The sequence below is a fragment of the Squalius cephalus genome, assembly GCF_949319135.1.
Source record: "Squalius cephalus genome assembly, chromosome: 2".
Taxonomy (NCBI): domain Eukaryota; kingdom Metazoa; phylum Chordata; class Actinopteri; order Cypriniformes; family Leuciscidae; genus Squalius; species Squalius cephalus.
The window spans coordinates 7,258,825-7,275,904 of NC_137123.1; the positions used below are offsets into that span (position 1 = coordinate 7,258,825).

Sequence of the window (17,080 nt, forward strand, 5' to 3'; positions counted from 1 at the left end):
TCGTTTTTACTCGATTGTACTATTTTGGTAATCGTTGGGAGCCAAAATCGAAATCGAAATCGAAATTCAATTAATTGCACAGCCCTACAAACCACCCATATTCTTTGACTTAGATATCTGCATCTGATCATCACATTACAATTATTCAAATTCTCAGTGTTAAGCATGATAATATGGTAACATATCACACTGAAGTTGGCTAATTAAAAATGAACATTTATTTAAAATAAAAGTTCTTCTTTTGGCAAAATTACATTTCCTTAACCCCTTAACGCCTGAATTTATATAGCTGTATATTAAAAAAAAAATTATGTGTGTTTTTGCCTTTAAGTAGATGGTAAATAATGTTGAGATTATCAATTTCACTTTTGCACAACAAATAAATAGAAATTTTGGTATGTTGTAAATTTGCGACAACAGGCATTTAGGGTAATTTTTCCAAAATGGTAAAATTAATAAAACACATTTTCCCATCTCAGGTATGTAGATTTTATTCATGGCACAAACAGAAATCTACAAAGTACGTAAAAAATATTCGTCACATGAAGTCTATATGAATAACATAGCTATAGAAGCAATCAATAATCTGGTACATATTTTTATCTTAGCACAACTTAACTCATTTTGGGCAATTTCTCCACATTTGCGCCCTTGATATGCGGATTTTGCAAAAATGTTCCTAGGTATGTATCGAATGTGCACAAACAGGCATTGGGGGAAAACACACGCTATCTCGCCTGCAGTCTGAATGGAAGGGGTTTGTTGCAAATTTGCGACAGTGGGCGTGTAGCCTAAACAGAGGCTTTACTCCATTCAAACTTAAATTGTCAATGTTTCATTACATCACTGTTTGAAAACAGAATAATTTTTTGTACCTTTATGAGGTTTTATTTTATATTTATTTTATTTTATTTTATCCATCTTTCATTTCAAATTCTTAAATTTGATCAATATATTCAATTAAAATAATAAGACATTAGGCTGTTTCCAATCAAATTAAATAATTTACATTGAAAAAGTATAACAGTATTAAATTAGATTATTTTAAATATTTTTTAATATACAAATAAGGAATGTTGAAAAGAAAGATACTTTATGAAACTAAACCGCCAGTAGGAGGCGGCAGGCGACCGTCTTAATGAGCGAGTCATTGAGTCATTAATTCAAACGATTCGTTCAAAATGCTGATTCATTCAGAATGAGGCGGTTTATGAATGGGTAATTGAATCTTTGACTCAACCGATTCGTTCAAAACGCTGAATCATTCATTAATGAAACACGGCTGACTGTTGCTGTGAGATGCGCGGTGGTTCTGCTGTGATCTTTGTTTGGAACTATTTTCGCTGCTGAAACAGAACAAAAACAGTCATTGCGTCTAAAATGTAAGTGACTTAATTTTAACTATTTGTTTATTGAACTGTTATCTCTGTTTCAATCTTGATGGCATTCAGGAAAACATCACTCTGATCGTGTGTAGCCTAGGCTATATATTGTTTCTTAACTATAATATGTTATAAATAACAGCACGAGCCTCAACAGTATTATAAACTATAGGCTATCAATCGCCACTTACATTAAATTAAATAAAACAGAATCACCCTCACGTTTTCGGTGATTCGGAATATTTTTATATTACATTTTTTTTGTCTGGATGGGCTACAATTCTCTCTAATTTTTCCCTTCAAAAAAGAAAGAAAGAAAAAAAACACACGTGTCCCGGACAAAGTATATGGTCCCAGACAAGCGTTATTGTCGAGTCCTCCTGATATGTTTTCCTTGATTGGTTTTCCATGAAGAGAATTATGTTGTTGAAAACGAAAGTAAAGTGACGCACGTTCATTGCGTTTTACCGTGATGAGAGTTCCGTGTCTTTATTAAACTCAACACAAAATTATTTATCTGTCATCCACCCTCGATTAATTGGAATGGAATGTTTTTATTACTTATCCGCGCACTGCGCGCAGCAGCACTATACGGTTTGTGAATGGACACAAGTGGTAACCGCAACAGAACCGTCACGGTGGAAAAAGTGTATCTGACCATGACTGTCTGTCCGAGTTTTGTCGAGAGCCGGAGGCGGCACGAAATTTGACGGAGGCGGCCGCCTCATAATTCTCTATGCAGGAAAAACCCTGCATTTATACTTTTACTAATGTAATATGTTTTTTGTGTTATTTTAGACTAATGTTCAATACACTTTGGAAAGAAGCACCAGTCTCCTCATTCTTTGTGTCCTGACCGACACCCAGGGGTGTAGGCTATACTGCTAACAAGTAGAACTAGAGCCTAGCAGTATCCTTTCCTCTTCAACAGAGTCTGACCTTCTCAGCGCCACCTTTCCCTTTTCTTTTTTGTCTTTCCATCATTTGGGGCTGTTTACACCTGGCCACTTCATGCGTTTTCTCAGATCGGAGAGCTATCTGATTTATCAAAACGATTCCATTTACACCTGGTCACATACATGTGTTTTTGCAAAACAGATATAAATCCGATCTTCAATTCCCGCGTGATTTAATGGAGTGCACGTCACCGAAAGCAACAGATAGCCTATGAACTGCATTTTATTGATCATCAGCTAAAAATTCCAAAATCAAAGACCGCAATAAGAGAGAGCGGCAACAGCCCTGATAAGATCATTTCAGTTCTTTACTTTTAATGAAGATGATTGTGTTAAGCGTCTGCGACTTACTTTCACTTTGATTCACTTAGTTTGCACATTGGCTTGAATTGATGAATAGATGCTCAGCTGCGATCGGATTCAGATTCAAATCCGTCTCGAATGCGTTTCGGAGGGCTTTTACACCTGGTCTTTTCACGATCGGAAAGCTATCCGATCACAGAAAACGCATTAAGTGGCCAGGTGTAAACAGCCCACTCACTCACACACTGTCTGTTAACGTTAGACTTCCAAAACGTTACGAGAAAAAAAAAATAGGTGTTCATTTACGTCATAGGCCGACAGGCTATGCCATTTGGGGAGGGGCCGCTCACTGATCCCCCAATATTTTTGAAAATCCTAGACATGGTAGTCGATTGCCGAGTTCACGCGCGTGATCATAGGTACTAAACCTATGCGCGTGAACTCGGCAATCGACTACTGTGGACTTCAACTGAAAACAGGATGTAAACACAGGTATTTGCGCTGGCTTAAATAACATCATTTTTATACATTTCTTTCACATCTACTGCAGTCAGATTCACTCGTGTTCACTCTGAAGGAATCACTCACATTTTCTGTGCACTTGTAATGACACATCAAGGATGTTAAGAGGCTAAAAGCAGGTTTAGTACTTGCCCCATTGAAGTCAACAGGGTGCAAATTTTAAAAATAGAATAACTCGGTGTAGGCAACACCGATTTTTGTCGTTGTTCTCTGTATTGACAGCACTCCAAATGTACAAAAAAATTAGCTCAATGTTAAAATTAACCGGAGTTCTCCTTTAAAGGGGCATTATGCAAGTCTGAGTGTTTTTTCTCTACGAGCTCCCCCTAGTGTCTGGTAGTATAACGCTTTCAAACACTCTGTCGTAAAAACGAACTGTTGTTCCTCCCCCCTCGCCACGAGCAACCCAGCTGATCAGCTGTCAACCCAGCTGAGCAGAGGAACCGGCTATTTCAAAACCAGTTATGTCTACCGAGGCAAGTAAAGCAAAACTTTCTTTCCAACTGATGGCGATTTTTTTATTTATTGTGTTGTCATGCATACTAGTATTTTTACCGGGAACGAACGATATGAACGAGGCGAACTACTGCTTTCGTGTTTGTTTGTTTGTTTGTTTTTGTGAGAATGGGCATGAGCATAAAAAAATATATATATATCGGAGGCTAATATTTGTCTAAAGTTATATTAGCAAGGTCTATAAGTTCATCTGGTAGAATGATGGTTTACCTTTGCTTGTCTAAGAAAACATCAGAACGTTTTTTCTAGCTCGATCATGATATGTGCAACATTTTGCGCGTCTGATATTGCCTACTATCAGACGCGTTGACTTAGTGACATAAAATAAAAGTGTAAGTTACACAAATAACACCGACAGAGGAACTGCCAAACAACTACAGAAATCAAACGTGTTTGCTATGACAATGCTAACATCAAAGTTATAGTATCTAGCGTACTAGTAAGCCCGTAACAGCGATCATAATAAAAACCTTTACAGACAATAGCAAACATCCTGAGGTCGCAATTACTTGAAATTTAAATATTAAACACAGTTTATTCCAAAGATACTTAACTTACAAGTGCAACAGCAGGATCAGCATCCGTTTTGCAGGCTTCTGTTTCTCTCAGTTCTCACCATTCTGAAAAAGCCGGTCCGATATATTTACTCGAGTCTGACTTCTTGCTCGGTCAGTCTCCCGTTTCCTCTTTCGTTGGTCCTCCGACAAAGATTTCCAAGCTTTCTGCTTCTTTTTTACAGGCTCAGCCTCAGCCATAACTCAATCTATCGTTGCCCTTTGCTTATAGCTAGCCCGCCGGTGCTTGAATAGGGCCGTGTACGTGTGCAGTGCCGTCAAGCAATTCGTTACATCGCGAGACCTGATATCACGCGATACTTCCTGACACCGACCCGCGTCCCAAAGTTGCAAGTGAGTTTTTTCTGCTCTCGGGCACCAGGGGGGTGCGAAACCACCACCATTCAACCCGAAATAAGTAATATAACCATTCCACTGACTCCGAAGCTGTTCAGTTAAGGTTAAAAAGTTACCTAGTGTCCCTTTAAAGTAATTCACACTGAGATTATTTATTCACATTTATCTTATATTTCCTGTAATGAGTCGCTGTTTTCATATAGTAATAAAGTATTGTCATGTTTTCATGGCCCAATATAACAGATAAAACAACATTTACAGTTTGATGAATTCTGTGTTTCAGGGGTTTCTAGTGCTCTTTGGAGTGTGAGTTACAGTCCTTCACACATCTGTGCACTAAAGGACTCAACAGTGACAATGAGCTGCTCTTATACATACCCTTCTACTGGATATCAGATCAAGAAAGTGTTCTGGACCAAAAAAAGTGTAGAGCCTCGAGATCTGTCTAATGACCCTGAATACAGACAGAGGCTTCAGTATCTGGGAGATAAACAGCAGAACTGCACCGTCAGACTGAGTCATGTGACACTGAAGGATGAAGACGTGTACTACTGCAGATTCAACACTAATAAAGCTAATAATAAATGGATTGCTGCTCCAGGAGTGACTCTTACTGTCACAGGTGACTTTGATGAGGTTCACCTCTTCTTCTGTGCATTATGTTGAATAATAATCAGTGTATGACAGCAGCACTAGATATAATGTGTGTGTTGTGTTCAGATCTTCAGGTGGAGTCTCCTGAGAGAGTGACAGAGGGAGATTCAGTCACTCTGAGATGTAAAAGCAGCTGCGCTCTGACTGACAGAGCAACATTCATCTGGTACAGAAACTCACAGCCATTAACTGAGAGAAGAGACAGAAACAATGAACTCCTGCTGCAGTCAGTCAGAAGAGAGGATTCAGGCAGATATAGCTGTGCTGTAGACGGACACACTCACATCTCTCCTGCTGTTCAGCTCAATGTCATGTGTGAGTGCAGATTGACTTTCTCTCTTTAACCCTCATGCACTTTAGATTTCTGGTTACAGTCTGTGTGGTCCAGGTCAAACTGATTCTAATTGTATTCAATTCCCCAAAAATCACACTATATATATATATATATATATATATATATATATATATATATATATATATATATATATATATAAAAAAGTTTATTAAAAAAAAACTTTTAATATCAATACTTTCACACATTACAAAGAATACATTTCTGAATTTATGATTTATAAAAATGTTTTAACCACTATTTTTAAGACTGCCCCTCCCCGACACCCGTGGGACACTTGCCATTATACATTTATAACAATAATATCTTAGTCAAAACCTAAAGTAATCTTGACCAACTATATAGCATTTGAAAGTGTTCAGACTGTAGTTAAGATCACTCAATCCATATATGGAAATCGAAGAGTCCTTATATGGTCACCAGAGGAGTCTGGGTGTCATCTAGTGGAAAAGTTTGGTACTGCGCTCAAAAAATCATACTGAATTATTTTTTTATTTTTTTTATATCAACCTACAATTTGTCACAGAATTTGTTCAGATATTTAGCTTTAATTTTCTTGAAGTTTTAGTTTATTTATTTTATATAAAATATAAAACTTAAAAATATTTCTACAATAATCTGTGAAGTGTTCCCTTTAAAAAGATACCAAACTTAAGTCTGTGCTCTGAAGTATTTTGGATTTTTAACAAGGTTTTTAAAGGGCACCTATTATGCAAAATTAACTTTTACATAGTGTTTGAACATAAATGTGTCGGCAGTGTGTGTACACAACCACCTTTTTCAATCCCCATAAATCATAAGCAGTGTCTCAGTTATCAAGCCGTATGCTTTCTCACTCACCCCAGCCAAACTCTGTGGAGCCAGGTAAGTGTTGCACTGCATGTTGCACTGTCCTACTCCGGGACGGGTCTCTGTCCTCCACGGGTACGTCTGTGGTCCCATTGGTCCTGCTGGTTCGGTCGCTGGGAGCCTGGTTAGCGCCCGTCACGCTGGCTCACTGGGATGTTCAGATTTGGCTATGTGATTCAGTACAGCGGCGAACGTATAGGCCCCTTGTTCTGCATGCGGAGATTGCGAGATTGTGAGGTCAGGGTTTAACAGCTCCTACTTCATTGTTCCCAAGAAGAGTGGTGGGTTAAGTCAAATCTTGGATGTGCGTGTTTTGAATCGGGCCCTTCACAAGCTTCCGTTCAAAATGCTAGTGCAGAATGTGTTCGTCCCTAAGATTGGTTCGCAGCGATCGGCCTGAAGGACATGTACTTTAATGTCTCAATTCTCCCTCGACACAGACCGTTATACTCTTTGAGTTCGAGGGACGGGCATACCAGTACAAAGTCCTCCCTGTCACCCCGCATATTTACGAAGGTCGTGGAGGCCGCCCTCTTCTTGGCCCACTCGTGAGATCAGTTGTGTGAACACAGGGACCTGGTGCTCAGACACCTCAGCCATCATCATATTCATTGAACTTTCATTTTTGTCTGTTTTAGACCCACCCAGGAGTGTCTCAGTGTCCATCAGTCCATCTGGTGTAATAGTGGAGGGAGATTCAGTGACTCTGAACTGCATCAGTGACTCAAACCCTCCTGCAGAAATCAGCTGGATTAAAGGAGGAACGATTGTAGGATCTGGAAGAATCTTCAACATCTCAAAGATCAGCTCTGATGACAGTGGAGGATACAAGTGCAAGTCCATCTATAAACATGGAGAGAAATACTCTGATACTGTGACTTTAAACGTCATGTGTGAGTTAATAATCATCTGCACATTGTTAAAAAACTTAAAATTCATAAGTATTTGTTATGAATTTTTATTTGTGTCTTTAGATCCTCCCAGAAACGTCTCAGTGTTGATGAGTGGATCTGGTGTAATAGTGGAGGGAGATTCAGTGACTCTGAACTGCATCAGTGACTCAAACCCTCCTGCTCTGAACTTCAGCTGGTTTAAGGAGAATGAACCCTCAGCTGTTGGATCTGGACAGAGTTTCAGTGCACTACAGAGTGGACGCTTCTACTGTCAGGCTCACAATCAACATGGATCTCAGAGATCAGACGCTGTAACTGTCACAGGTGAAGCTTTTATTAACACACTCCTGTATCTTCACATCATTCATCAGTTTGGAGAGTTAATCATGATGATCTTCCTCTTTCAGTTCATCATGTTGCTGGTGGGAATGTGATTGTGATCACAGCGGCATCTGGAGGATTATTCATCATCATCATCATCATCATCTTCATACTGTCTATAATGTGAGCTTAATAAAAAAACTGCAGTGATTGTATAAATTCACTTTTGGTCTAATGTAGGAAATGGCTAATTTGTGTTTTTAATTATTAGTAATCTTTAAAATAAATCCATATGCTGCTAATGTCTTTCAATATAACAGAAAGAAACGAAGGAGTGTTAAATCTGAAGATCGTACAGTGAAACAGGTAAATCTCATTGATTTATATTTTATCTGGTCAAAACACATGGTCTAATCTCTGTGTTGTGGCTTCAATTAGTTTCAGATATATGCTCAAATTAAGAGAAAGCAAAGTGCGAAAAACTGCAGAAACTATAAAATCCACATCAAGACCAAACTTTGAAGAAATTCATGTTATTTTATTTTGTTTATTTTATATAGCTTTAACTTACATGAAACATGGAGTAAAATATTTATTCAGTAATCATCTCATCTCGCCATTTTTCGTTACCGCAGCAAACGCTCACACTTCTGAACACCTTATCGCTTCAGTTGAATGGAAAAATGTTCTAGTAATAATTTTATATTATTGACTGTATGATTGATTATTATTGATTCTACAGCATGTGATCCATCAGTGTTGTAAGATATTTGTAATTTGTAGTGATTACAATTTAGCTCAAAGGAATTATTAATTAATTTATAGGGAATTCAAAAGAGTCGCTTATTACAACCGAGCAAATGACTCGTTCGCGGTTCATTTGAACTGGCTGTAACTATCAACTCTGCAACGGATATAAATATCCGAACTATAGTGAAACACTATATAGTTAGCAAGGTAACTTAGATCAGAAATTTAAGACATTAAATTTGTAAGCACAATAACACAAGTAATATTTCTCTTTAAAATACAAACAAGACTTTATTGATTATTCTAACTCATAAAACTAATATCTAACACAAACACACACACACACATACACATTCATACGCGTTGCAGAAAGAAAAAGAGTAAGGAAAGATTAAGTTTTAAGAGTGAGATGATGTAATCCCAAGTTTCTATAGTGCACTCATAAGACATGACCTGGAACGAACCATCAATCATTAATTTAACCCTTCTATCGTTTCTTAGACAGGTTATTAAATTTATATCAATACACCAGTGCAGCTTTTAGTCTGGAGGTACTTGCTTGTCTTTGCGTTCCTTTTTGGGAATTCCCTTCGTTGCGTAAAAGGGGGTTTCCCCGGGTTCGTTCGTTGGCTGTGGTCTCCTTGTGCCTGGGTCTGCGGCGTTCCAGTCACGTGTTGTGCTGGCGGATGAATTGAAAGTCTTTGTCTGAAGCTGGCTTTGCAGAAGAAACGTGGCTCGAAATCTTGTCGCAAAACTTAACTTAGAACCGAGACTCACAACGGAAAAGAAAGGAAACTAAGAAAAGAAAGGAAATTGAGAGGAGTAGATGATGGCTTGAATGAAGCTGTTTAACCCATGTTCTTCGGATCTTGATTTGGGTTATTTCGTCTGCGCGTTTACATGGTTCCTAGTCTGAGAGAGCGAGAGCAGCGAGAGAGAGAGCTTTGTTTCTGTCTAAGATTTTTAAACTCAAAGTTTGTCCCCCCTCCTGAAGAGATCGGACCAATTAGACACTGGCTTTGTTTGCAAAGACATAAATCATGCGTTATCTGGGATCTCCTTACTAGCAGAGAGAACAGAGGCTACAGTTTAGATATTATTACTATTATAAGAATACGAACATTTTACACATTTCAATCAAGCCATCTTTTGAATCATGAGCATACGATCATATTGATATGAAACACAACACACTTTCATTCACACATCTAACAGTTATAACAATTACATGAATTGTATGGCATCTAAGCATATTAGACACATTTATTGTAGAAACAATATAGAATCATGTCGTTGCATGATGCTTGATTTATAAGTCCATTGAAAATTGTTCTTGAATGATTTTATGTATAGTTATGGGTAAAATCGCAGTTCCCTGGTTTGAAGAGAAGAGAATTCTGGTATGTTCCTTCAGAGGTCCTTAAGGTGGAGGGGGTCTGGAATGTTGTGGGCTCGAGCAGCTTCTGCTGTTATCTTGATCGGGCTGAATTGTGCTATCTCTGAGCCAATCATTCTTTTCCAAGCTATCTCACATTGACCAGTTCTTCCTTTAGTTGGGCTCATCTTCTTTGAAGCTTGCATGGCCATAAAGTTCTTAGCTGGGGGTTTTCGTTGGTCAGCGGAGACTGGCTGGCTGGAGCCTTCTTTTATGGCTCTGGGGTTGGTGATTTGGTGTCTGGAATGTTCAGTTCTGTGAGAAATGATGTTTGAACAATTCACCTGGAAGATTCATTTGTGTTTGTTTCACACTCAATCCTACAGTGTCGTGATAATCTGAAGAACTTTAAAACCTTGTGCACAATAAAGGTTTGAACTTCTGTATCTTTCAGACACACTGAGAATCTCAACAATGGTGATGATAAAAGTGCAGTGTATGATGGGAGCATTCAATCAAAACTAATCAATATCTCCCAGCATGCATTGTAGCATGAATAAATTATGCTGAATTGCCTTAGTATTTTCTTTTATTATTATATCTGCTTTTATTTTTGCTGTTGTTTTTGTTGCAACTTTTTTGTAGCTTGTTTTGTGATGTTCAGAGTTTTATCTGATTATTTTGTTGATTGTCACCGTTGTTGAGATTCATACGCTGATTCTTGATCTCTGTGTTGGTCTACACTATACAGTAGATCAAAACCTTTATTATACACCATGTGTTTTTAAAGTTCTTAAGATTACTTCTTTGTCACTGCTGGCTCACATGTGGTAGTGACACAGAACTATTACACTCAAGAACAAGAAATATATTAGTAATAAACATAATGAAAGATAAGGCTCTTTATGAGATCTGGCCACTACATGACGATTATGTCACCATCAATAAATAGCCATCTGATTTTCATGTCATAACGAATGTGTTTTATAAACACAGTTAAAGCAGTCAGAGTAAATCTGACGTTAGAAAGTCAAGGGTCAAGAGCTCAACTAAAGCAAACACTGATCTCCATAATGGTCTCCAAACTTTCTCCAAACTTTATTATTTTCTATAAAACGTCAACTTCTAAACTTTTGCTAATTCTCAATAATAACTTTTATGACAAATTGGTTTGTAATACAATATTTTTAAATTACAGGCAACCACAGTTGGCTTTTTTTTTTTTTTTACCATGCCATAAAACCTAAAATATTACTGTCGTATTTTTTACTGTAAAGCACCTGCATCCATCTGCCAGTTTTTTACCGTAAACTTTAGTACAATGTTGTAAAACACAAATATTTCTACCATATTTTTTATGGTAAAGTACTAGCAACCACAGTTGCCGGTTTTTTTACCGTAAATTTTTGTTCAATGATGTAAAACATAACAATTGCTACTGTATTTTTTACGGTAAGGTACGGTAAATGCAACGGTAAGGTTTTTTTTGTTTTACAGTGTACTTCCAAAATCCATACAATTAACAGTATTTTACTGTAAAATTACATGAAATGTCCCGTGAGAGCTATTGCAGTTTTTCACTGTATATAGTAAGGGTATCTCTGTTAAGCAATTAACATGTCTTTTCCTTTGCTTTTTTACAGTTTTTTACTGTTAAAATCACGAACATATGAAAAAGCCCTTTACTTTGAACATTGTCAGGGAACTTTTTTGATAATTTTTTCATAAAATTGTGTATGTTCCAAAGTTTATCATTGATCATGTTTTTAAAAATGTATATTTATTAACCCTCTGAGGTCGACAAACGCGCCGGCGCGTTTTGCTGCATTTTCTCCACATTGTAGCACTATAAACTTAAATTTCTCCGTCATTTATGGTCATACAGAAAAAAGAAATATAAAAAAAGAATCTGTGGTATTTCTACTTTTGTATGTGTCCACTTCCAATCAAATCAAAACATTGTGCTTTTGTAAAATAAAGAAAATAAACAGGGTGTGCGTTCTGCCTCTCCGTCGCGGTGAACTTTTTTTTCTTGAGCACGTCTATAAACTGAAACAAAACTCAGCGAATACTTGTCACACATTTATGAGCCATACACCTTTATAAACATTTAAGTGTGTACTTTTAAATGATCGGATTCAAAACGAAAACAAATATTCTCTGTTTAAGTAATTTGTATAAAACCAACAAGATGTCCAGCTTCTCAAACGCTTCCTAATTATTTTTTAATTTACCACGCCCACTCGCGCAAAAGATATTCACATGCAAATCTCCACATGGAACGCGATCGCCCTCATTACCTCAACAACAAAACACTTCACTTCACTTTTCGTCGAGTTTGAAAGAGCTTAGATTGGATTTACATCAGAAGAAGAAGAACGATATTTGAAGACAAGAAAGATAAGGTAAGAAATTCTTACATATTAGTTTGCTATTGTTGCATAAATTTCACATTGCAGTTGAACTGTTGCTAGATATATGGTGAATATTATAATATTTAGACCCGTGTTTACTGTTACTGTGTTTGTGGATATCTGCTCAAACGTAGATATGTATATGGTAGGCCTAACCATAATGTTTTATATTTGAGCGCGATCGCGTTTGAATGTATCATATTTTTGATCGCGATAGCGTTTGAATGTATCATATTTTGGAAAAGCAAAACGCTCCAAACGGCTTCATGTTTTTACTATTATCTCATTTCATATCATCATAACGAATGGAAACATTTGAAGTAACATGATAATCAATATATTTTTCTCTAGCTTAGTTGTTACTGAAATCTTTTTGAAAATATATATAGGCTGCTATATTGTTATTATTTTATGCAGCACTGCGCATAGCCTATACCTACAAGGCACAACAAAACTGGTGTTCATTATATAATATATTGTTGGAAACATTTGTGTGAGTGTGTGTATTCTGTGAATTTTAAAAAGCAATTTTAACAAGAAAAATCTAAAATGTATTCCCAAAATCGTGCAGGCCTTTCTCTTGATATCAGTATGTTCACTTTTTTTTTTTTTTTTTTTTCAGGGCCCAGATGCCACTGAGTCCTGCTGACTTCAACATTCACAGTACATGTCTCTGTACATGAACATGGTAAAGTGAAAATCAAACACCTTAAAAAATAAAAGGTATGTACAATGTTTTTAGGAATGGCACAAAGGTCTCTTTCTTCAATAAGTGCTTTTTTGTTGTGTATCTTTGGATTATGTTGTGTTGTAAATAAATCCAAACAATTTTAAAAGCCATTCTTTTTTAAATCTCCTCATTCTTTGTGCAAGGGTGGTCAGAATGATGGGCCCTGATAAGCTCCTAATAGGGCCATTAGGGAGGTTCTTTGTCTTTCTCAGGTGTGGAAAGCTTTCATATTAATGAGATGATCCGCCCCTTCGCATATTGCTTTCTAACACAAAACACGTCGTAAATTTTTTAAATCAATATATTGTCTTCTCTGAATGAGCAGTCAGGGTGATTCTCACATAGTTTTAGAGCAAATATTCTAGGCTACGTCATACAATTTTCAAAAGTCTTGTGAAGAAATAATCAGTAGGGGTTTCATGACCTTATTTCAGTGAGAATTTATTTTTGTATTTTCACAAACCACGCATAAATGTCATTATCTCAAAACTACAAACTTTTACATACATGCTGCTGATATATTATTGTAGCAGAGTTTGTGCTGAATACAGTGTAATTAGACTTTAGCCATGAAAATGTCACAAGTAACAGAAATAACCACAAATGTCAGAGCATGTCAGAACACCTCCAGGGCCCAGAAAACAGCTCAGACCCCAGAGGGTTAATGTGATTGTGATGTTTTGTGATGTAAGACCTTCTGTCTCTCCTGTAGATCTCTGATCCCAATGAAGACACATATACAGCTCTTGAGCTCAAGTCCACGACCTCTGACCTGTACGACACACTCACAGTAAGGGAGACGTCAAAGTCAGATACTCCATCACAGATGATCACATGACCGATCTCTCGCTCTTTCACACAGACCGTTGATCGCAGACATCCTGAAGACTCTTGATCCTCAGAGCTTTTCTAAACATGAGAATCCATCAGTAAGTGTCAGAACCTGCAGCTCTTCTCAATGTTATCAATAAAACTCTCTTCAGATTAGTGTGATTGTTTTATGTATCTTGTGAAAGGGTTTATAATGTTGTTGTTGAACTTCAGTCAGTCTTTCTTCATCTTATTGTTTGTTCAGATCAACAGGAAGATTCTGCAGTGAGAGGCGGAGCACAAATGAACCAATCCTGAGCTCTGTGGGCGGAGCCACTGATGATTGACAGGGGTCATCAGTGATGAGTCACAAGAGATTAATTTCTGTATAGTTTAAGAAACATGATGTAACAGTGGAATTAAATGGTATATTGAGAAGTTGAGATATTGATGAGTTTTGATTGAATGCTCCCATCATGCACTGCACTTTTATCATCACCGTTGTTGAGATTCTGAGTGTGTCTTCACTTTAAGAATCTTAAAGTTCTTAAGATTACTTCTTTCATTGATTCCATTAAAAAATATCAATATTAAAATTGTTAATGACAAAACATGGGTTTCTGCATCACTTTTATTTGTTTTCAATACTTTTTTCATGTTTGCTCCAAAACACCCCTGACATTTAGCTGGAGTTTGTTGGTGTGATATGCCTTTAAGTGTAATTAATTATTTTTTCTAAAAATAATTTTGAAAAATCACATACCAATTTAAGAAATAACTGGTTTTGACACTGGCATCAGAGTCCTGCACGGGTCCGATTTTGTAAATCCGCACCCGCCCGTACCCGCAGTGCTTCAAACCGCATCCGACCCGTTTTCCGCCAGCAGCACTAATTAAAATCCGCACCGCACCCGACCCGCTTAAAACAGAACCGATACCCGACCCGCACCGGAAATAAAATCAGTTTAGCCAATCACATTATAGACACAATTACAAAAATGTTTATTGCCAGGTCATACAGAAGTTATTACACGACAATTAACACAAGGACAACTTCAGCCGAAGCTGTCAAAAGGCCGGTACATGAAGAACATGGCAAACGTTACCACAAAACTGAGTAGCCTTAACATTTTACCAATCGAACAGACAACACTATATGCCACGCAATTTCGTCTAGCCTACATCTGATCATTTTGGGTTCAAACACGCCCTGCACACCACACATACTTAACAGTGTTAAATTTAAAAAATACTGTTCGATAGAACTGCTTTGTTACCACAGTTTCTGCGTGCTTCCTCTGCGATGAAGTTCCACATTTGCGGCTATCCAACACGAAAATGCATGCAGCAAATAAGCCTTTCACAATACTTTCTTCAGGTAACTCCAAATTTCTCCCACATAGTGGATTTGATTTTTTATGACGTATTGTCGACAACTTTACAATCTCCACTAGTTATTATTTTCTTCAACTCCTCAACATCCATCTCAATGACTGCAAGCCTAGGTAACGTTATAGATCCTGGGAGGGCGTGGCGCGTCGGCACAAATAAACTGATGTGGATTTTATTATTTTATCAACTTGAAATACAGGCATATTTTTGTAGATGTGTTCCTAAAAATATGCATATATTTTTACGTTTGAATGTGATTGTTTTAAACCCGTGTTTAGACCCGTGTCCGACCCGACCCGCACCCGTATCCGACACGGTTGGATATTTTTCACCCGTTTGAGCAAAATTTGCAGGTCACCCGTCGTGCAGGACTCTAACTGGCATTGTTAAAACTGTAAGAAAAAGTATTGGTATCGGATCAAAATAAAAAAGTTTGTAATCGCCCATGCCTAACAATCCCTCAAACTGCCACCAGAGGTCACATCTCCTGCGTCTGACATCAACCTCGATGAGCCTCACCTGTAAATCACTAACATTCATCTTCATTCTTCAACAAAGAAAATATCATCATTTTTCGTTAGTTTTAATCCTATTGTTGTCTTGTTGAAGGAGAGGAATTTACAGTTTAAGACCAGGACCAGATATGATGAATGAAGACCAGAGGCCTGATGTATAAACGTATTTTTCCACGCACATATCGGGATTTATAAAAAATAAACTTGGCGTAAATAAGTGCGCACAGTAAGGATGCTCTTGACCGTGCGTACGCACTCTTTTAGAAGAGTATGTGTTTTGGCGACACCAACTGGCCCAAATAGCAATAACTATTTAAAATGAAAAACTTCTAAATTATCCTATTACATCACCCAATAAATCAAATTGCATCAACCTGAATTATCATTATCAGCATTCTTAACCAGCTGCAAATACTTTGAATTTACTCTTTTTTTTTTTTAATGAATGGGCTTTTTGTTCACTTTTAGACAGAAAATCTAAATAAATACAAGATAATACAAATATAATTTCACTCACCAAGCCTGTCACTTGAAGCAAATATCCATCCGTTCTTAAATGTCCGCGCCAGCGAGCGTGTTGAGCCGTTTAGTGAAACTGACGCAAATAACAGTTTAAATAAATAAAATAATGATTTAAACTATGTTTTACTTCTGATATAAACATTTAGATTAAATATGCCATTCAAATTAATGGAGAACACTTAAACATGAAATCATTACTGAGAAGCTACAACATTTTTTATATTCAAATTCAATCAATATAAATATTTGTTGTGGATGTTTTTGAACACTTTTCCTGTGGCGTGCTGTGTTTTAATGTTTTAACCACAGAGATAAGTGCTTATCATGATAATACAAGATTGTCTGAGAAAATAGTTTTGTGCAAATAATGCCCAAGGCCTATCTGTTTCCATTAAAAATATAAATCAATTAAAAATACTATTCAGCCATGTGGAAAAGATGAAATGTATTTTACACTATTTATTTATGTATTCAAAAACAAGACAAGGATAGGCAAGTACATGATTTTTATTAATGTAATCTTGTACCGTTAAACGTTATCACGTGGATGAATAATCATATGCAAATGATATGCAGATGAGGATATGCATAGTAAAACTAGGCGTTGTAAGCTCCATATATGGTTATTTCGAGGTGGAGACGCATGTGCGCACAATCTTCCGCTGACTGGGATTTATAAAGTGAATTCTGCGCAGGTTCTGGTGTACGAACGGTTTTATAAGTCTGAATATTTTTTTGCGTACGTCATTTTTGGCTTTCAGGCGCACGTACACTTTTAGTAAGGATCCTACGCACAGTTTTATAAATGAGGCCCCAGGAGTCAGAAGTGCAGTCAATTGATGAAAGTTTTCCTGAAGAAAGTTTGCAGTTTCATCAGCAGAATCAGCTTCAATACTCAGCAAGGAGTTTGTAG

The 17,080-nt window shown here is 37.1% G+C and overlaps 1 protein-coding gene and 1 long non-coding RNA gene across 2 annotated transcripts in view; both read left to right on the plus strand.

Annotated features, from left to right (window-relative positions):
• The window catches only part of LOC307148874 (B-cell receptor CD22-like), a gene marked incomplete at both ends in the record, with an annotated part of 53,727 nt that overhangs the window by 10,340 nt on the left and 26,307 nt on the right, over nucleotides 1-17,080 (plus strand). Inside the window, 3 exons of the mRNA XM_079854782.1 lie at nucleotides 4,874-5,212; nucleotides 5,311-5,559; nucleotides 7,084-7,338. Coding sequence (XP_079710908.1) covers nucleotides 4,874-5,212; nucleotides 5,311-5,559; nucleotides 7,084-7,338 — 843 coding nt within the window. The remainder of the gene's footprint in view (nucleotides 1-4,873; nucleotides 5,213-5,310; nucleotides 5,560-7,083; nucleotides 7,339-17,080) is intronic.
• LOC307154554 lies at nucleotides 7,964-14,104 on the plus strand. The gene is made up of 4 exons (XR_013820373.1): nucleotides 7,964-8,025; nucleotides 13,641-13,718; nucleotides 13,791-13,857; nucleotides 14,004-14,104. It is a non-coding gene; the product is annotated as an uncharacterized lncRNA (long non-coding RNA).